The 21,223-nt window shown below is 43.4% G+C and overlaps 1 protein-coding gene across 4 annotated transcripts in view; it reads left to right on the top strand.

Moving 5' to 3' along the window:
- LOC117778767 (protein unc-13 homolog A-like) overlaps positions 1-21,193 on the top strand; it is a 32,723-nt gene extending 11,530 nt beyond the window's left edge. Inside the window, exons 10-43 of one of the 4 annotated variants that reach the window (XM_034614548.1) lie at positions 996-2,087; positions 2,202-2,304; positions 3,794-3,837; positions 4,419-4,497; positions 4,678-4,695; positions 4,919-4,924; positions 5,021-5,095; positions 5,199-5,418; positions 6,103-6,330; positions 6,608-6,749; positions 6,962-7,131; positions 7,301-7,416; positions 8,051-8,214; positions 8,441-8,594; positions 8,823-8,891; positions 9,175-9,264; positions 9,589-9,723; positions 9,838-9,965; positions 10,660-10,745; positions 10,928-11,054; positions 11,150-11,246; positions 12,272-12,415; positions 12,543-12,620; positions 13,125-13,202; positions 13,286-13,374; positions 13,473-13,616; positions 14,187-14,310; positions 14,881-14,937; positions 15,023-15,103; positions 15,757-15,904; positions 16,382-16,438; positions 17,014-17,100; positions 17,228-17,384; positions 18,050-19,073. In XM_034614548.1, the coding sequence (XP_034470439.1) occupies positions 996-2,087; positions 2,202-2,304; positions 3,794-3,837; positions 4,419-4,497; positions 4,678-4,695; positions 4,919-4,924; positions 5,021-5,095; positions 5,199-5,418; positions 6,103-6,330; positions 6,608-6,749; positions 6,962-7,131; positions 7,301-7,416; positions 8,051-8,214; positions 8,441-8,594; positions 8,823-8,891; positions 9,175-9,264; positions 9,589-9,723; positions 9,838-9,965; positions 10,660-10,745; positions 10,928-11,054; positions 11,150-11,246; positions 12,272-12,415; positions 12,543-12,620; positions 13,125-13,202; positions 13,286-13,374; positions 13,473-13,616; positions 14,187-14,310; positions 14,881-14,937; positions 15,023-15,103; positions 15,757-15,904; positions 16,382-16,438; positions 17,014-17,100; positions 17,228-17,384; positions 18,050-18,338 (4,876 nt within the window). In that variant the 3' untranslated portion in view covers positions 18,339-19,073. Of the gene's footprint in view, positions 1-995; positions 2,088-2,201; positions 2,305-3,793; positions 3,838-4,418; positions 4,498-4,677; positions 4,696-4,918; positions 4,925-5,020; positions 5,096-5,198; positions 5,419-6,102; positions 6,331-6,607; positions 6,750-6,961; positions 7,132-7,300; positions 7,417-8,050; positions 8,215-8,440; positions 8,595-8,822; positions 8,892-9,174; positions 9,265-9,588; positions 9,724-9,837; positions 9,966-10,659; positions 10,746-10,927; positions 11,055-11,149; positions 11,247-12,271; positions 12,416-12,542; positions 12,621-13,124; positions 13,203-13,285; positions 13,375-13,472; positions 13,617-14,186; positions 14,311-14,877; positions 14,938-15,022; positions 15,104-15,756; positions 15,905-16,381; positions 16,439-17,013; positions 17,101-17,227; positions 17,385-18,049 lie in introns of all 4 variants that reach the window. The other 3 variants (XM_034614547.1, XM_034614550.1, XM_034614549.1) reach the window with 3 other exon arrangements.
- Positions 21,194-21,223: the final 30 nt, after the last annotated feature.

The following is a 21,223-nucleotide window of genomic DNA, read 5'->3' on the forward strand; positions in this document are numbered from 1 at the left end:
CCCATAATGAATACACTCAGTGAAATTCTGCCAAGTGTGCATATGTGAGCCCCTCACTTGTTCCACCATACTAAGGTGTGGAGACTTGGTTCGGACAAAACTTTTGAAATTATATTCAGGTCAGGTTTGATCACGTTGGCTCTACTGGATTTTTCACAAAAAAATAAAAAATAGGTTCAGGTCGGGTTTGGACAAAAAAAAAAGAAAACCTCCAACTCGGCCGTCCCTACCAAACCTCTCCTTCTTCAGATCTGTGTACAATTGTAGAATTTCTGGGCCTTCACTTACACATTTCTCACACACAAAGAATGAAATTCCTTCTTCATCAATTATTCAACCAGCAACCTAATGGTCAATACTTAAGATTATAGCTGCTTGTGTATGTTTATCGGACAGGGCAACTTCCCCCCAGTCCATCCTTCTTCACCCCCTCTTAGCTCTCTCTACTCATTATTTCTTCCCTGCCTTCTCTCCCTCTATTTTATATCCGTGCTCCCTCCCTCCCTTCCTGTCCACGCTCTCCTCTCTCGACCCTCTCCACCATCCATCCTCCCTTCTCTCTGTGCCAATTTTCTTTTTTTTAAAGTCTCATTCATCAAAGAATATAAATACTTTTTTCCTCTGCGATGCCTATCTGAGTGTGTTCCTTTTTCTTTTGTCAGCTTTCTGGAGATCTGTCACCTTCCTGTTCTGCTCTATTTCTTGCTCCTAGTCTGCTACACTTGTATCCCCTGTGCTTTACATTGATTAGCCATTAGCTTTATTCCTGGTTACCTCAAGACATGTAGAAAAGTGTCTAGTAGAGTACACAGTGTACAGGCTATGTTGTAATGAGTGCTGTGTAAGATTATGTTTCATAAAGGTATGGTAAACCATTTATTTGACATATGTGTACATGTTAATTAGTTCACATATAACATGGCAATAATAACGTGGTTGAGTGACTCTCTTCTCTTCTCTTCTCTTCTCTTCTCTTCTCTTCTCTTCTCTTGCAGCCCCACGGGGAGCTATGCATCGTCTGCAGAGTTGAGTCGGTGCAGCAGTCAGCTGAGCGAGGAGGATTATGTCGTTGAGTATGGAGAGAGGGACCCTTACGACGAGAACGACTCGTACCACTCCTGCCATTCCTCAGTCAGCTGCAGCAAAGGCTCTCCTGACTGGGACCCTGATGAGACTCAGGGGGCGTACAGCGATGAGGGTGGTTACAGCAAAGACGGAGGAGAGGAGGTGGCTCTGTACGAGGAGGAGGATGGCGGACTGTATGAGGGAGAAGAGGATGGCCTCTATGAGGATGAGGAGATGTTGTATGATGATGAGGATTTGTACAACTTGGAAGGGACTCTCAGTGAGGACATGGAGCCTCCTTTCACTCCCACGCCAACGTCAACTGTCCCTCCAACTCTCGATGTTCCTAACTCCAGACCTCCTCTAGAAAAACAGCCGTCCCTCCACCAACAGCAGCCTGCTACTAAGCCCTCTAACCAAACATCCAACCAGGCTCATCCTCCTGGCGTGGCCGCAGCAGCACAGCCCCAATCTGCTCAACCAACAGCCCAACCACCTAAACAGCCCCAAGCACAGCCACAGCCAGCCCCATCAGCTACTTCCTTCTTTTCAATGGCCAAACCTCTTACAGCTGCAGTCACAGGCTTGGCCTCTACTTTCCTCTCCTCGGTTCCCACCGCCCAACCCGCCCAGTCTCAACCTCCAGCCTCTGCCGTATCGCAACAGCACCAGTCTGTTGCAGCCAACTCTGTCCCTCCATCCCACCTGTCCACCGTGACTAACTCAGCCTCTCAGCACCCCTCCACCGCCACGGGTCCCTCATCCAAACAGATCCCAGCATCTGCAGAGCCCCAATCCCAATTCAGTGATCCTGCCACCACACAGTCGGCTGCCCACGAGGACCAGGCTCCCCAGCTTGAGGAAGAACTGTGGCTAGAGGAGGAAATGATTTTGGAGAGTGAGGAAAGGACCCCCCCAGCCCAGCCGGAGGAGATGCTCCCCATGGAGGAGGAGGAGGAGGAGCAGTTTGAAGAGAGCAGACCCCCGACGCCAGGAGAGTTGGAAGAGATACCACCTGAGAGGTAGGAGATGGGGATTAAAGGGAATGAGAAGACAAACAATGCAGTTATCACGAATCCCAGAAGGGTGTCAGACATTTTTGATAAAAATCTAAAACAAGTGTTGTTTTCTTTTAGCCCTCCAGTTATAGAAGAGCCCAAAGAGCCAGTCGATCCAGCAGTCAGAGCCAAAGAGAACTGGCTCAGGCTTTACAACAAGGTCTTACAGCAGCTGCGGGAGGTAAGGTCATAGGTTTATCAAAGTTTCACTCACTCCAAACTTCAGTCCACAACAGTCTAGTCCACTTCTTGAGTTGTGCGCCCCCTGATTAAGCTCTACCCAGTAATCTAAAAGATATCTCTGAGTTCAAGAGCCTCTAAAAGTCTGTACCAAGTCTTTGAAATATGTATCTGTGGTGCATTATTCATGTGCAAAGACAGGGTACATACAGGAAGTTCTTGAGTTCTATTTTGATAAGGTTTCTTTTTTTGCTAGACACCAGGAAGCAGTCTTAATGTGTTTCATCTTCTATAATTGATCCCTTTTGGTTTTCTTGAAATAAAAACACTTGACAGACAGCAGACATTTTATTTTATTTTTGCAGCACCACGCCATTGCTTGACAAAAGTACTGTTTGATTGAGTTGTATACGTTTAGTTTTGCTTGGTCAGTTTTCACTTGCATATTTTGTTCATAAATTATGTTGCTATTCATTACCTTTGAATTCAGTTGTGCAGATGATTAATCACTTGCTTCAATGTTTATGTTGATGTATGTCACGTTTCATTTTTGTGCACTTGGCTTCCTTTTGTTTGTCCTTTTTTGTTTGTTTGTGGCAACCCACTTTGTTTTCTTTCTAGTTTCATGTCATTGCCATAGCGACACTCGCATGCACTTTGCTCGGCCATCATTGGAGCATGTTGAGAGGTAGGTACAACCTGACCTGGTTGCTTGAGAGAAAGAAGGAAATGCATGGTATCATCACAGTACACTGATAACAGCACAGGCAGTGAAGACATAATCACAGACAGGCTGACGCAGTGATGCTAATTTTGATGTTTAATAAAAGGGGCAGACAGATGTGAGTCATGAGACAGGAAGGTAACAAAACCCTGGTAGAATACACAAAGGGAACGGAAGCAGATTAACTGAAAAGGAACTGGTGACAAGGTGAAGGTTACAGACTGGGGTGATGAAATAACACGCAGGAGTTGAGAGAGGTCACGGGTACACAGGGAAGCACAACTGTGAGACAGGTGAGCAGGTGGATGAGACCACAAAACAAAGTCTGGGGACATCTGGTGGGCGGCTGAAGAACGGCAGGTCCGGGGAAATGAAGGGGAAAACATGGCCTGGCAGAAGGGAGCAAGGGCTGGAGACAGGTGGGAGGAAGTGGGAAGCAGACGGTGACCGTAGCAGATGTCTTGTTTTACTCCCTACTGTCTTCAAACAGGCACATTCACTCTATACATTCATATTTACAACAATTGTATCTTTTCTCTTGTATCTTCAAAGAGCTGTCATCCAGTTTGATAGGACAGGACATACATGGGGCAGGATTTTAGATGTGAGGAGTCTGGTAAAGCAGTTTCATAAGCAGATCACTTTTGGTCTAGCTATTCAGCTTTATTCATATTGCATACGAAGACTAGAAAATGAAAACTAGAAAAACTAAAAACTTAAGTTAGTAGGTTTCTTTTACTGAGATCACTTCTGCTTCTTCTCTCAGGCTCGAGGAGAGACTTCCAACTCACTGTGGTTCGGTAAAGGAGGGTGAGTGTCCACTGCCAATTCTTCCTGTAACACACAATACATCACACAGTGTCAAGTTATTACAATAACTATAGAGGTTAAACTCCATAAAAATCCTCCTCAGCTCATCGTGGAATCCTGCCAGCGTTCCTTAAGATTGAAAATGCCCTTTCTTTAGTCTGGGAATCCTCCTTTCTCATTCACTGGCACTCAGCCAGTGAGTATTGAACTGCAGAAGGCTGTCCTGACTTAGCTGGCAGGTCATTTGTAGATGAGGCAGACCTCGGAGTGGAACTGGGGCTGCATACTGAAGAAGGGCTAAGTTTGCCAAATAGAAACCCAGCAATTAAACCCAGGTGTATGGAGTCATTCCCACTATTTGAGATGAGGCAGTCAGTGTAATTAAACTTTCCAGTGAAGTCCTTGAGAAGTCCTTGACTGGAGTCGCATTAGAAACAATGACTGAGGGAAATGCATCAGATTTATGGTAACAAAATCCGATTTCATGGCAAGAAATTGTGATGAATAATAAAGGATTTGATTAATTATTTGACCAACTGTAAATACTGATGATTATATAATGCCTTACTTTTCTTATTCAGAATGGGAGGTGCACTCTACAGCATTGACAGCATGCCTGACCTTCGCAAAAGGAAAGCCATTCCTCTTGTCAGAGATCTGGTGAGAAACACACACACACACAATATGCACTTGTCTTGTGGGGTTCCCTGAAATCAATTTTGTTGCAGACATTATTTGTTTCTCTGAAAGTTTTACTATTTTTCTGCCTCTTGTGCATTGTTGTTACATTTTCTTAAAAAACATCTGAACCTGATCTTTCTCTTACCTTTTTTCTCGCAGGCTAACCATGTTGATTTGGTCTGTATTTGATTTGCATATGAATTTAGAGCTCACATACTGTATGTGTAGTGTTAATGTAATAACATTAATTAATCAATTCACACTAGTGGTCAAAGCATACCTGTCATGGCACAGTGATGTGCACATACACATGCACACAATGTACAAAAAGTCTCACTTGATATTCCTAACTTATGTTCACATCTGTTTCTTTTTTTTCTCTCTCCTCCTGTTTCTTCAGGCCATGGTGAGTCTCTCACATAAATCAAATATAAATCTGACTTCCACATAGTAGTTAGCATTCCGAGATAAACACCCTTTCTCTTCACCCTCTTTTTCACAGTCTCTGGTGCAGAACTCTCGTAAAGCTGGCATCACATCAGCCATGGCTTCCACCACTCTTGGAAATGAAGAGTTGGTGGGTTTCCTCCTCCCTGTTTCATTTTTCAGAACTCTGTCCAGGGTTTTCCAACATCTAATCAGTATCAAACTTACATTTCTTTTCTCTGTGACCTTTGCAGAAGAGCCATGTCTATAAAAAGACTCTACAGGCTCTGATCTACCCCATCTCCTCCACTACTCCTCATAACTTTGAGGTGTGGACAGCCACCACCCCCACCTACTGCTATGAATGTGAGGGGCTGCTGTGGGGTATCGCCCGCCAAGGCATGCGCTGCTCCGAGTGCGGCGTCAAGTGCCACGATAAGTGCCAGGACCTACTCAATGCCGACTGTCTGCAGAGTAAGGATGCGCACATTTTTGCACACATGCACAAGTTAAACACTGTAAAGCACGTGCACCTCTTCTGAATGAGGTATACACACACCCAGTCCTCCACACAGACCCAAACCTATTTAGCTCCTCTTCTGTATCCTTCTGCCCGATTGACATCCCATTATTCTTGTCCTCTATCCACTCTCACATTCTCCTCCCTCTTCCTTTCCAATTTATCTCCTGAGTAATGTGCTGTCATACCTCTGCCTCTCACCTCTCTCTCTTCCAGCCCTAGCCTTTGCATCTACACACAAGAGGAGACTTATCTAATTCCATGCTGATTTTGGAGTTAATCTATACAATGCATAATTCATCACTCTCCTCTCTTCAAAGAGTCTTTTAAAATCTTGGTGCCAAATCATCTGTTGGTCCTCTACACTGTGAATATCTAATGTTTTCCTGACCAGGTCAGGGGTTAAGTGAATATAGTTTCTGCCATAACATTGGGAGGTTTGGGGTTTGATCCACAGCCATGAAATGTAAAAGTATTTCAAAATTGATGTGATGCCAACTTAGCTCGGCTTTAAATAGATGGACTGCAAGGAACCGGGAGATAAGCCCCTGTGCCTATGAGCCATGTTACCTTGAATATATTTTACACTGTCCTCATATTCTTCCTACATCCCTCACTTTATTCATCGGTCTCATCAGGAGCTGCAGAGAAGAGCTCCAAGCACGGGGCTGAGGACCGGACCCAGAACATCATCATGGTCCTGAAGGACCGCATGAAGATCAGAGAGAGGAACAAACCGGAGATCTTTGAGCAGATACAGGAAGTGTTTGCCCTCGACAAATCCACACATGCCACGCACATGAAGCAGATCAAGCAGAGCGTGCTTGACGGGACCTCAAAATGGTCGGCAAAGATCAGCATCACTGGTTAGTTTATTCCTTATCTGAATTATGGATTTAAGGAGAGAGGGACATACGGGACAGCTTGTACAGCCCATTCGTTATTTTGAGCTGTATAAATAAAACTGATTTGCTGTCAATAATTTCTGTTGCGGATGAAGATACTATAATGTCTTACAACAGTGGTCTTGTTTTCTTTGTTAAACTATTGATGAGAACAATTTATCTGATTATTATGACCTGACTTGTACATTGTCAGACAGCTGCCAGGGTTTTGTTTGAATGTCTCCTGTCTCTTCCTCAGTGGTGTGTGCTCAGGGCTTGCAGGCTAAAGACAAAACAGGCTCCAGTGACCCGTATGTCACTGTTCAAGTTGGGAAGACCAAGAAGAGAACCAAGACTATCTATGGCAACCTCAACCCTGTCTGGGAAGAAAATTTCCACTTGTAAGTGCGGTGTTTCCCAAGATGATGTGTTATTTTATGTCCATTTTATTATGTTACCCAAGGTTATTGATACCTATGTATTTGGATCACAAGATACCGTACTGTACTTACAAATTAGCCTTTTCTCATATAGTCCACAATCGGGATTTGTTCCTCTGCACAGACGTTGACTTCTTCTCTTTGACAACATTCTCTGTCTCTGCCTCATCTAGCGAGTGCCATAACTCGTCCGACCGCATCAAGGTCCGCGTGTGGGACGAGGACGATGACATCAAGTCTCGTGTGAAACAGAGGTTCAAACGTGAGAGCGATGACTTCCTGGGTCAAACCATCATTGAAGTCCGCACTCTGAGCGGGGAGATGGATGTCTGGTACAACCTGGGTGAGTTTTGCAAGATAAGAGAAAAAGGCGATGGAGAGTTAGAGGTGGATAAGAGAAACCGTCAGTCACACAGAGATAGCAAAAAAGAAACGCGTTGTTGAAGTGCTTGTCTCTAGATAAAAATATATTTCAGACAACTAAGCAATACGTTTTTTTCTTTTTTCGACAGACAAGAGAACAGATAAGTCTGCTGTGTCGGGAGCCATCCGGATGCACATAAGTGTGGAAATCAAAGGGGAGGAGACGGTTGCTCCGTACCATGTCCAGTACACCTGTCTACATGAGGTCAGTCTGATTTGATCTGGATGAAATGTTCCAAGTATTTTCATGATTATTTACACTTGAAAAAAAACATTAAATAAGCAAGAGCAGCTCTCTCTTTCTAGTTCAGTAGTTCTAGTTAATTTCTCTCAGTTTCAGTTAGTGTCTTTTTTTAAATTCTCTTCTTCTGTCTTTGTCCTTTGAGACTTTATCATTAATAATTTGTCTGGGGTTACTGAGCCTTTTTCACCAGTGTATAGGGGGATATGGAAATCCATATGAGACTGTCATGAAGGCCTATAGACTATTTCACAGTTTAATTATAATCCTGTTACCCTGCAGGATTGTGAGTGACAACCAGAAAATTGGTAAAGAACAGAGAAACAGTCTTGGCGGGCAGCTTTGTTCAAATGGCTGAACAGCCAAAATCTGAATCAAGCTGGATTCAAACACATTTTCAGTTTCCTTTTGTTTTCAACATTGTGCTACATCACAAAAAAACTGTCTGAAAAGATGCATTTGAAATTGATCCTTTTGCAAATATGAAATTCTTTATAATACATTTAAGTTCTTCAACTGCTTCAACCTAATACTAACACAACTGCAATTGGTACCGCTACACAAGAATATACTTATACTGCCCTTTCTCCATGTTCAGCATCTGTTCCAGTACACCACTGAGGAGCAGAACGGCGGTGTAGTAAAAATCCCTGATGCCAAAGGAGATGATGCCTGGAAGGTGTATTTTGAGGAGACGGCTCAGGAGATAGTGGACGAGTTCGCCATGAGATACGGAGTCGAGTCCATCTACCAGGCCATGACGTCAGTCCCTCTAACATCACACAATGTTTAATTTTGAGAGTAACAGTAATTGGAGGAGATTAAATCAGAAATTAGAGTAATTGATTTTGTTTTACTTGCGACCAAAATAGCTTTAGCTTTTTGATTTTAGACAGATAATGACTAGATGCTGTTTATTTATTCATTAATACAGTGAAGTAGAGGAAGTAAATTAGTATGTCTTCTTTTTTCCACTTCCACCCCGCAGCCACTTTGCCTGCTTATCGTCCAAGTACATGTGCCCAGGAGTGCCCGCTGTGATGAGCACCCTGCTGGCCAACATCAACGCTTACTACGCCCACACCACCCAGTCGTCCAACAACGTTTCTGCCTCGGACAGATTTGCTGCATCAAACTTTGGCGTGAGTCCCTGAGAAATACTTTATTATACATAATAATAAATACTGATATTATGTTCCTTCTCCGTAAATGTGACAGAAAATGACATTAATGACTTTAAAGTGGCCCAGCCTTCTCCCCCAAACATCCTGTTAGCTACCGCCTTAGATTTGTGTAGTCAAATGTAACAGTCTGTCGGGTGCGGCTTGTTTCTGAGAGGTTTGTTCTGTTTTTGTGTATTTTCCTCTTAGAAGGAGAGGTTTGTCAAACTGCTGGATCAGCTGCACAACTCCCTGAGGATCGACCTGTCCATGTACCGGGTACTGACACTTTCTCTCTACCCTAACAAATGCAAAAACATTTTGTTTGTACTTACTTCTACAGTCTCTTGGTTGCTGTTTGCAAACCAACTCATATTGGCCACATCTGTTTATGCTGTTTCTGTGTGAACATGAGTATGAGACTGTCTTTTCTCTGTTTTGACTCAGATGAAAATGCTAACATTCACGTTCTTTGTCTTTCTAGAGATCTAAACATGGGTGAACTTTTTATGCATTTTCTAATCATTGCTGTGTGTGTGTGTGTGTGTGTGTGTGTTTTCAGAATAACTTCCCTGCCAGCAGTCCTGAAAGACTACAAGATCTCAAGTCTACTGTTGATCTCTTGACAAGCATCACATTCTTCAGGATGAAGGTAAGAATACTTTTTTCATTTCTTTTCTTTCTTTGCCTTTTCACACCAGCTTGTTACTTTAAGATAAGCATGGGACACCAGTCAGTTAATTAAGTAAAGTCACCTCAGGCACAAGCTGAGAATAAACTTAACATTTCCCTATCCAAACTGAAGCTATTATCAGAAACTCAGGGTGTTAATGTATGTTGTTGCAATTCGTGCAGCACAGTGAGTTTTTGGTTAAATTCCCTCAGAGACGACCCCCTGCTAAGACTGTGTGTCTCTGACAAACTCTTTTTGTGGAGTTTTCGATTTACCCAGATGTTGTGTAACATTTGCTTTCAGGTCCAGGAGCTGCAGAGTCCCCCGAGGGCGAGCCAGGTGGTGAAGGACTGCGTGAAAGCCTGTCTCAACTCCACCTACGAGTATATCTTCAACAACTGTCACGACCTCTACAATAGGGAATATCAGACAGACCCTGTAAGTCTGAGTGTGTGAAGCACAAGTACTGCAGTATTCTTACTTATTAACACCTCTACTTTGCTGTCATCTGTTAGAAAACTGTGTGAATCCTCAACCTATTTCTGTCTCCAGTCAAAGGCAGTGCCTCCAGATGAGCAGGGGCCCAACATCAAGAACCTCGACTTCTGGTCCAAACTCATCACTCTCATCGTCTCCATCATAGAAGAGGACAAAAACTCCTACACGCCTTGTCTTAATCAGTGAGTGTCTCCTCACAACATCAGTTTACTTCTTCTAATGTATCATGTGAAGACAGTGATGGAGATCTTAAGGCCAGTTTAGGAGAATATAGGGCTTTAAAAACACACAACACTAAAGCACAAAATACCAAGCAATAGAATGTGAGGAGGAGTGTCAGAGCATCAAGAGAAAAACAAACAGGTCAAACAGGCAGACAAACATTCTTTGTTTGTTTTGAAGCCCCAAGCTGTGTCATGTCCGTTCAGAAATAAAGAAGATAAAGTATAAAGAACATAAAGATTTGTCTAAGAACGTCAGACTGTAACAAACAAAGCATCAAAGTTTACAAAAGACAACAATATATTATATTGCTGTGTATGATTTTTATCTGCAATGTACCCTCAGCCTGTACGTATAGTCCTTTCTTTACAGCTTCCGTGGGTGCGTGGCCGTGTTTGGATTTGGATCCCAGGGCTTTTTGAAAAACTGTAAATTCAATAGTATGATAATGAGAATTTGATTGAACTCAGTTGAGTTCTTTTGGGAGACAATGAGGACAATGTCTTGGTAATTTAATATTTTCTCTGATGCATTTTTCTCTCTGTAGCAGCTAAAAATATACAGAGGACAAAATGACCGAGTTGTCTTGTTAAATAATAATCTACCATTAATGGGTATAGAGCCTGATTCAAGCCTGAGTTCTGCCTCTTCTAGGTTTCCCCAGGAACTGAATGTGGGCAAGATTAGCGCTGAGGTCATGTGGAATATGTTTGCACAAGATATGAAATATGCCATGGAGGGTAAGTTTTGTATGTGTGTGTCTGTGTGTGTTAGGATGTTGAGGTCACAGACCTGGGTGGATCATTAGTTTGTGTCATGAATGTGTTTTCAAGTAATGTTGTTTTATTATGTGTAAACTACATTTGAAGAACGAGTGGAGAGGTGGGACCTTTCTCATCCTGTCTTTCTCTTTGATATTCAGAGCACGAGAAGAACCGCCTGTGTAAAAGTGCAGATTATATGAACTTGCACTTCAAGGTGAAGTGGCTCTATAATGAATACTGCAAGGAGCTGACCACTTTCCAGAAGCACGTCCCTGAATATCCAGCGTGAGTATCGTCCATACAGCATGCACACTTTTCCTGCTACGTTTGCCACAGTATTCGAAAGACTAACGTTGCACGTTCTTTTTTTCCTTCTGTAGCTGGTTTGAGCCATTTGTCATCATGTGGTTGGATGAAAATGAGGAGGTGTCCAGAGATTTTCTTCATGGAGCCCTGGAGAGGGACAAAAAAGACGGGGTAATTGCTTTTATCTTCACCTTTCACTTGTAAAATATGCTTCCTGGCATACGAACGGGTGCTTGCTGTTGCTTCAGCAGGAAAAGGCATACATGCATTTCCCAGAATGTCAAACTACTGCTATAACAACCAATTTCAGCTTTCTTACAAAGTATTTCAAAAAATGTGGATCTAAAAGCATCGAAAATAGAAAAAGGAAATAATGTGAGACAAAAGTTTGAGTCAAATTAATCAATTCAATCCTGTTGAGGCAGCGATAAAAAACAACCTGAAAGCTTAAATGGGACCTACCTGCAGCACGCCCCCCCCCCCCAAAAAAAAAAAAATATATTCATGCATTTCTCATGCAGATTATGGCAGTTCAAATCATTTCTCCTGACTCAGCACATTCCAGGCTGAGGGGCAGGTTGAATGTCTCAATGCAATCAATAATGACTCGATACCAAAGGCAACTGGAAAAAACTTCTCTGTAGAGAGGAGCAGATGCTACAGTACAAGTCGATGTGTACTCATACACACACACCATGTAGCGTCTCACAATTCGTCACGCTCACGCCTACATATCCATGCAGCAATGAGGTCGATACAAAGCAGCTGAAGATTCTCCTGGCTCATATGTCAGGGATCCTTTGGGACCAATTAATGTCGCCCGAGGCAGCTTCTGCTTTCCTGTGTCAGCGGAACCGCGGTCTACAGGCCCAGTCATACACCAGAACACTGTTCACTTTTAGGCTAATGGCCGGCCTGTTAATGAGAGCACTGCTCCTCATCATAACTCCCTGATCACCTCCATCGCTCTAACACAAAGGCTTTCAGAGGAATCTTCCCGACAATCTTTTGCTGATAAAGAGGGACTAATGTCATTGTCTGTGATGTGTAACAACACTGTGAACTTTCCCCACGGGGTCGCCCTCAGTGGGAATTGAACCCCCGGGTAATTTCAGTGTTAGTCAGTTCACATCAGCACCATGAAGCGGCCTCTCATACTTTTCCCCCTGGTCCCGTTCTTTCTTCTCGTTCTCCAGTTCCAGGTCACATCAGAGCATGCTTTGTTCTCCTGCTCGGTGGTGGACGTGTTCTCTCAGCTCAATCAAAGCTTTGAAATCATCCGCAAACTGGAGTGTCCTGACCCGCAGATTGTTGGGAACTACATGAAGAGATTCGCCAAGGTGACTTTGGCCTCCTAAATGTTCACAAAAAACTTTTTACCTCAGCTATCACTGCTTAAAAATATTTTACATGTAATTTCTCGCCGTGTTATGCTCTGATAACATTCTTTTTATTTTTCTCTCTTAGACCATCGGCAATGTCCTGTTGTCTTATGCTGACATCATAGCGAAAGACTTCCATAATCATGTCAAGAAGGAGAAAGTGGTAGGCGTTTGAGATATTTCAATGTAGAAGACCTTATGATGTTATAGACAGAAATGTTTGGTTAACAAGGTAGCAGATACAAATTTGTGTTGGCACAAAAATAAAGGGCAGTGAATAATACTGAATAGTTTCATTTGAGCTGCTCCATCAAGGCTTTGTACCAGTTTGGTGTACGTGGCCAGGCTGATTAATTTCAGCACAATAAATCACTCCTCAGTGTAACAGCCGTGCCCAGGTTGCAGTGTTTCAGAGTGAATTAGGGCCGTGTAATTAGCTGAATGTGGCGTAGACTCGGGGAAAGTGGGCTGCACTCCCAGAGAGACCAGGAGACCTCGGAGGAGCAGTAATTACTGAAATCCCCTTCTTCTCCTGTCCTGCATCACCAAGTGTTTTCGCCTACGAAGCTATAAAAAAAGTTAGGAGGACTAACCTTGATTGATTACAGCAAAATGCTGTGTCTGTGTGTGTGTTTGTGTGTAATGATTTTTGTCTCTCTCTGCTCAGCCGTGTATCATCATCAATAACATCCAGCAGCTCAGGGTTCAGTTGGAGAAGATGTTTGAGGCCATGGGAGGCAAAGATGTAAGTTTCCACACACACCGTTATCGTTGGGATTTTGCTAATATGACATGACCCTTGTATAAGTTCTATCCATCTTCTTCCAGCTCAACTTGGAGGCCAGTGACTTCCTGAAGGAGCTGCAGAACAAACTCAACAGCGTCATGGATGACCTCAGCCGCATTTTTGCAGTCAGGTTTGTGTGTTGATTCCTGCCTGAAAACAAATTCGATGCTGCAACCGGAAACTCCAGCGGATGATTTTCATGTTGTTTGTTTGTTGGTGGTGTTGCAGTTTCCAGCCCCAGATTGAGGACAACGTGAGGCAAATGGGGGATATCCTGGCTCAAGTCAAAGGTCAGACTGTACCAGCCAATGGCAGCGTGGTTCAGGAGGCCGACAACGTCCTACAGCCCATCATGGACTTCCTGGACAGCAAGTGAGAACCTCAGCACTTTTTAAGAAACAACAGACTTGTGTTTCCACGGTTTCCATCAAATCTTTGGACAGATTCTTCATCTTGGAAACTCTTAAATCAGATATTTCCTGATTTTAAGAAAATTTCTGCTTTTCCAAATATTACATCTAATATTTAGGGAATTAAATACATTTTACAATTACAATTCAAGTATTATTCTGGAACTGGAATTAAAAAAATACAAAAAAGGTTCATGAAACTCAAATGGCACTAGCGCTCATACCTGCCCCAAGGCCCAACAGTCCCCTCACGAAACCACATTTATATTCACTAGACCTAGATTTCATACTCTCATAAATATCAGTCCCCTAAAGATGACAGATTTTTAAAAAATATAATGGGGGTCTTTCCTGACCCATATCTCATCCTTCAGCGAAGATTCGGTGTAATCGGTTAAATTGTTTTTGCATAATCTTGCTAAGAAACAAACGAACAGATAAAGGGTGAAGACATAATCTCCTTGATGGAGGTAAATATAAGCTTTAGTTGTGTCTTCATATCAGTAAGTGAGAGTCTGTTTCTGTGTTTCAGTCTGTCGCTGTTTGCTAAGATCTGTGAAAAGACCGTCCTGAAGAGAGTGCTGAAAGAGCTGTGGAAACTGGTGATGAACACAATGGAAAAAACTATTGTTCTTCCAACTCTCACTGATCAGACGGTATGTAATGATACTAGTATTAAAAAGACATCACTCCTATTTATTTCCTTCTTTCCTTCTGATTTTCATTGCTTTTCATTGCTGCTTTCCATTGTTACTGTACATTAACTCATCTATCCTGCCATTATCCCATTCTCTCTACTCTCCTGCTTTTCATAGGTTAATGTAAGTATGTGTGAGTGTGAGTGTGCTTATGTTGGTGTGTATCTGTGTGTGTGTGTAGCCTCTGTGAGCATGACATGACACTTATTTAACAGGAGCCGTAACACCACTATCAGTGCATTAGAACTTGATTTTAGGTGCACAGTGCACTGGTGACAACGTAACACATTCAAAATATATTTTCCATTTAGTTTTCACTCAAGTTCACATGAAGAGAAAACAAAATTTAGCGTAGCGTTTGTAGTTTGACTCTTTTGCCATTCACTCCTCAAACTCATTTCTTGTGTTTGCAGCTGCTTGTTCTCACCTCACCTCCTGAACTCACCTCCCACTTTACAAACCACCTGATCTCTTAAATGTCACTTTGACTTTACTCACGCGTCTGTGTGTCCGTCTTCTCCTCGACAGGGCACCCAGATGATCTTCAATGCTGCTAAGGAGCTGGGCCAGCTTTCTAAGCTCAAGGTGATGAAAATATAAGGCAGCAACAGTGACAGAACAGCACAAATATGAAGTGTTGACTGAATCCTGTGTTTGATTTATCCTGCAGGAGCACATGGGGCGAGAGGAGGCCAAAGCTCTGACTCCTAAACAGTGTGCAGTTATAGAGCTGGCACTGGACACCATTAAGGTATTGCAACATAACACCATCAACCTCCGCCAAACAGTCAACTTATGAAACCAAATTCGAATTCCCTACATCTGGATTTTTCTTATTTGGATCTGGACCAACTTGCACACACTCATAAATATCAGTCCCCTGAAGCTTTTTCTCATCAAGATCTATGAATTATTCTCTGAGAAATCATTGAAAATGTTGAAAAACGCCCTATCTCACAATGTTAAAAATACGTGGGGAAAAAATCCTGGATCCACCCTCTGATCTGCATCCGAACCAAGATTTAACATGTTCTTCACCGACCGGAACCACATCCTTCAAACAAATTTCACGTTAATCCATCCAGGAGTTTTTGTGTAATCCTGCTAAATACAAACAAACCAATACTGATGAAAACATAACCTCCTTGCGAAGGTAATAATGAAAAATGATTCTAACTCTCTAAACATCAGAGTGTAAGTATATTATTGTTAGCTTCAGTCTGTCTGTATGTAACACCAACATAGCTGTTTGCTTTACATTAGTGCCGCTTCAGAGATGTTTGAGTTACCCAACCAGTTTCCAAACCAGTCAAACTTGAGCATTTGCTATGTTGATTTTCTCTGTGTGTCTCTCTCCTCATCTCCACTCTAATAAGTGTGCGTTTGTCACATCTGTTTGCGCAGCAATACTTTCATGCTGGTGGCGTGGGCCTGAAGAAAACGTTCTTGGAGAAGAGTCCAGACCTGCAGTCTCTGCGCTACGCCTTGTCTCTGTACACGCAGGCCACGGACAAACTCATCAGGAAGTTTGTCCTCTCCCAGAACGCTCAGGGTAAAACTTTAATCTGCAATAACACACACACACACACACACACACACACACACACACACACACACACACACACACACACACACACACACACACACACACACACACACACACACACACACACACACACACACACACAGTCACAGAGCAAGTTCAAATAGTTTCACACAAGTGCGCTGTCAAAGAGCTCTGGTGCTTATTCTCACTGTTAGTACGGTTTATGGAATTAAATGGGATTAAGGGATTAAATAGAGTAACTTGCTTACAGTGTTGGGAGAAATGTTTAATCCATTGCTTCACTGAGTTATAGCAAAAATACTGCATTGCATTTATATATACTGTATATCTAGTTATATACAGAACATTTTAAATACTTAAGAATAGTTTACACAGTACTTGGCCTGGTGTTTAAACCAGTATCCATGACTCACTCTGTAGAACTGTATTTTCATCTTTTAATGCTGCTCTCTGTCTCTTCAGTCCACGGAGGGAAAGGGGTCAGGTACTCGGCAAACGAAGACACACCGCCAGAGAAAGGTACGTGTCAGCAGTGCTGCGATGTAAAGTCTGTATGTCCCCCAGATCAAGTGGAGGCTGAGAGTTTTTCCCGGCGAATGAAACAAGAGCTTTTTACTCCAAAAAACTTGTGTCACAGTTTGGATTCTCTCATCAAGGGTCAATAGTGTCAAGAATGAATAACCAGCTATTATTACATTACAGTTTGCCATTTGCTTAGAATAAGAGCGGGCACACAAGCTGCTTTACCCAGCCAAACGCGGCTCATCTGATTATCACAGAGAAGGTGTGTGTGTGTGTGTGTGTGTGTGTGTGTGTGTGTGTGTGTGTGTGTGTGTGTGTGTGTGTGTGTGTGTGTGTGTGTGTGTGTGTGTGTGTGTGTGTGTGTGTGTGTGTGTGTGTGTGTGGTTTCTGCATGTTTAAATATAGTTCACAATCTGCTGATCCCAGCTCTTCAAGTTGTATATCTCAGCTATACTTATTTGCAGACTGCAAAAAAAACCAGGTTTTGGCCAAAGACAAATGGGCACAATGCAAACACACACACACACACACACACACACGTGATCAGTCCCTCACTGAGTTTGTCTCTGCAGCATCTGGAGTGGACTCAGTTGGCGAAGTGATCATGAACGTGGATATCTTACCCCAACCTAATGGAGAACACAAGATCAATGTCAAAGGTACAGAACAGACTTCATCAGGGTCCTGTGTTCTAACATCTGTCAGCTATGTATCTGTATCTGTTCTTCTTCTGCACCTCCTCCTACCTTCCCTTTGTGCCTGACCTGACGTGCCCTTGTTTTCCAGTGGTGGCTGCAAATGACCTGAAGTGGAGGGCGCAGGGCTTCAGGCCTTTCGTGGAGGTTTACATCATCGGCCCTCACCTCAGTGACAAGAAGAGGAAATTTGCCACCAAGTCCAAGAACAACAGCTGGTCTCCAAAGTTCAGCGAGAGCTTCCAGTAGTGAGTACCAACTCCACCTGCTTCACTTCAGTTTGAGACACATTTAGGTAGTTCAGAGAAGTTTTGACCAGATGATCCAGATCCACCAGTGTTTTTATTTGTATTATGTTTCTGGGTTGTCTGTCCGTCTCATTCTTGTGAACGCAGTATCTCACGAATGCTTTGAGGGAATATCTTCAAATTTGGTGCAGGCATTCGCTTGGACTCAAATATGAGCTAATTAGATTTGGTTGGTCAGAGGTCAAAGATCAAGGTCACAGTGGCCTCACAGAATGTGTGTTTTGGCCTCTTGAATATGATATTGCAAGTCTGCCTTTAGGGAAAAGGGTTAGGGTTAGTCAGTGAGATGAGAGAGCGCCTCACTTTTCAGAGTGTCGTGATATTGAACATGACGCACTGGGGGAAAACAACCTCCTACTGACGATGGGAAAGAAGTCAATCTCCTTTTTAGCGGATTTACCTGCATTTTGAAAAACCCACCTGTATTTTGGAGTGAAACAAGTACAATTTAACTTGGACTCAAACATTAAGTTCAATAGATTTCAGTGCTCAAAGGTCACAGTTACCTCATATGAGTCTAGGCATAAAATGTATGTCATCTGAAACTGCAGTGGTTGCAGAGACAAACAGCCACAGGGCGGTAATTCTATTTTGTGTTGTTTCAGCTCCCTCGGCACTGAGGTGGGTCCAGAGAGCTACGAGCTGCAAGTTTGTGTGAAGGACTACTGCTTCGCCAGGGAGGACCGCACCGTGGGAATGGCCTTGCTGCAGGTGAAGGAAATAGCCAGCAAGAGCAGCATCACCTGCTGGATGCCGCTGGGAAGACGTGTCCACATGGACGAGACGGGCCTGACGGTGCTGCGCATCCTCTCTCAGCGCAACAACGACGACGTGGCAAAGGAGTTTGTGAAGCTCAAGTCGGACCAGCGCTCGGCTGAGGAGGGCCGCAGCTGAGGGAGGAGGAGGAGAGAGCGAGGACACGCGTGTGCACAAGAACAGCAGAGACCTGAGCGACATAGTATTATGCACACATGTCGTAGTCACACCCACATAGATAGGCAACCATGTGCAATACACAAGCACACACATGAAAACGCTCTATTGTACATATATCTGCATACATTATGCAACATTTACATAGCAATGGTATCAATGCAAACACCAAGGAATAGGTTTTTAAAAAATCCCATTTCATTTTGAATATTTCAACAGCTCGACTCAAACCTCTCAGTTTAACGTTAGCCTCACATTAGCAAGCACCTGTCACTCACTCTTTCCTACAGCGCATCGCACCTTTTTATACGCTGTAAATTTCGATGTGATAAAACGCAACGCAGAACAACGACCGTGTGAATAGTTTGAGAGAGACCACTTTGCACTTTGCTTCTGTGTCTTCAGGAGGCCCGTCCCCGCCCTGCTACGATCTGTCCGTCTGCTTGCCTGTGTTGTCTCCCCCCCACTCCCCTCCCCCATTGTTTCATCTGCTTCGTTTCCTCACGGTGTGGTGACGTGATGTGTGAGGCACAGATCTAAGATCACAAAACAGAGAAAACACTGACCTTAGATCAGTGTCCAAAGGGGAAACATCTCTGCCAGTCTGTCCTGTAATGTACTAAAGTCCTGCATGTTGACTCCAGGACACTGTGATTGGCTCTGCTGTAACCATGGCAACCACTCCCCTCCCACACAAAAAAAAAAAAAGGACAATATTTGACCTGTGCGAGCATGGTGCACATAACCCTGGTACCGTAACGTTTTTATAGATCAGACCCGACGAGACTTTGTGATCCTGGAGGAAACACCAACAGTGGAACGGGGACGAGCCTCACGTGTGATGTGTCCATAAAAGCAAAGGTTTTGGCCACAGTGTGCTTTTTTTAAAAGAAAAAAACTCTAATTGCTTCACATCACCAAACGAGGCAACACTCCAGCATCGAACACGTCCACACCCCTGGAGAGCACATGACCTCCAGGAAGGGCTACGGGATCCGTGGACTGGGATGTGACTTTACGCACCGAGGTCGATGCTTCTGTTGGCGGACGGCTGCTCTGCCACAGACACACACAGTCTTTCGTGAGGGACACTGGAACTTGAAAAAATAAATATAATAATCCACCTGAAGCCTAAAAGGACACATCCCCCTGTGGAACACTCTCCTCCTGGTCGCCTGCACACGCACCCAAACCCTCCTCTTCAAGGCAATAGTGTGTGTTTGTACGTCCACTGACGCTCGTGGTTTTTAGCACTAAAAGAACCCTGTGTGAACACTGCTGTGTCTTTTGTTAGTGTGTGTGTGTGTGCATGTGTGTGAAGGTGTGAGTGTGTGTGCGCGTGGGCCGACTGTCACACCTGCAAAATGGGCTCGGAGATTGTGAGCAATATACTGTCCCTACATACCCCAAATGTCTGCGCTGTCAGTTTAACTACAGGAGCACCGACTGCAATATCCAGATCCAAGGAATGGGAAACTTACGATTCTTTTCTTCTTTCTTTTTTTTACTTATATATTTTCTTTATGGACTCATGAAAAGCTTTTCCTCACATATTTTGGATACGAGAGAAGGAAAGTGTCTGTTGCTATTTTTGCCTTCAGCAGGACCAAATTTGCACGAACCAGGGCTCATGTTTGTTTGTTTGTTTGTTTGTTTCTCAGAGAAAGAAGCCATCGGAGTCACCGCCGAGCAGGGGCGGGGTTCAAGTATCAGTGTCGCCATGTGCTTTCGATGAACCCCTTTATCGTTCGCTCGCCAAAAAAAAAGGTTTCACAGTCACGGTCTGGCTCATGGTTCAGCGTGAGAAAGTGGAACTTCATGATGTCGGTAACACTGAGTAAACGCTGCAGGAGGTTTTTTCTTTTCCTGTCAGACATCACTGCTGGCCTGTCACATGTTGTCTTTACTCAATACTGTTGAATGCTACCAAAAACAAATCTTCTGAATGTTATTGATCCCCAGCAGAGCCGTCTTTCTTTCTACGACCAACTAATCAGCTAAATCTAAAACCAAGACCTTGTCGGGAACTCGCCAACTCATGCCTTTTGATCGAGGCCTCCAAATTTCCCTGAAATCAATGGATCATGTTTCAGTCATGCTTGTGTTTGTGTGTGTTTCTTGAGGGGGAGGGGTGAACTAGCGTTTTAGAAGGAGCCTTCCTCCCCTTCTTTTGTGACACACAGTGCAGTTACATTCTTCTTCATGTGTTAACTAAGTAATCCCAGGGCTCAAGAGGAAACTTGACCAAAAAAGCAACAAAAAATAAATTGAAGGTCCACTTCGGGGCTCAGTCGGTTGCCTGCTTCATGTATTTACGCATACAGACACCACTACACACACACACACACACACACACATCTCTGCTCAAGCACAAAAGGGCACATGTCGGATGACACACATGCATGCATGCACGCCGACACAACTCTGTTGAGACCAAACGATGCCCACTCTGTGAATAGAACCAACTTACAATTGCATGATGGGAAACTTTATTGTGCCAGCACGTGTCTCTTCGATGTGACTTGACTCTTGTTTTACATTTCTCCTTGTTTTTTAATTTCCTGAGCTATGTAATAACGATGACTCATCAATGTTGTTTCTTTTTTCTGTGTTTTTCAAAAAGGCTTGTGAATACGTCTCCTGTAACCAATATGAATGTGAACACAGAACTCGCATGAGAGAATTATTTTCTACCGAGGATTGTTTCTAATTTGTTTCTTATCATTATCGATCGTTCTTTAATGAGGATGAATTGGAACTGGAATGCAGCCTGATTGTGATCTGCTTCCTATTAAAAGGACATTTATGTCACAATCTAAACGACTGCTTTGATTATTGTTTGTGTT

Source organism: Hippoglossus hippoglossus, chromosome 17 (assembly GCF_009819705.1).
Source record: "Hippoglossus hippoglossus isolate fHipHip1 chromosome 17, fHipHip1.pri, whole genome shotgun sequence".
NCBI classification, from domain to species: domain Eukaryota; kingdom Metazoa; phylum Chordata; class Actinopteri; order Pleuronectiformes; family Pleuronectidae; genus Hippoglossus; species Hippoglossus hippoglossus.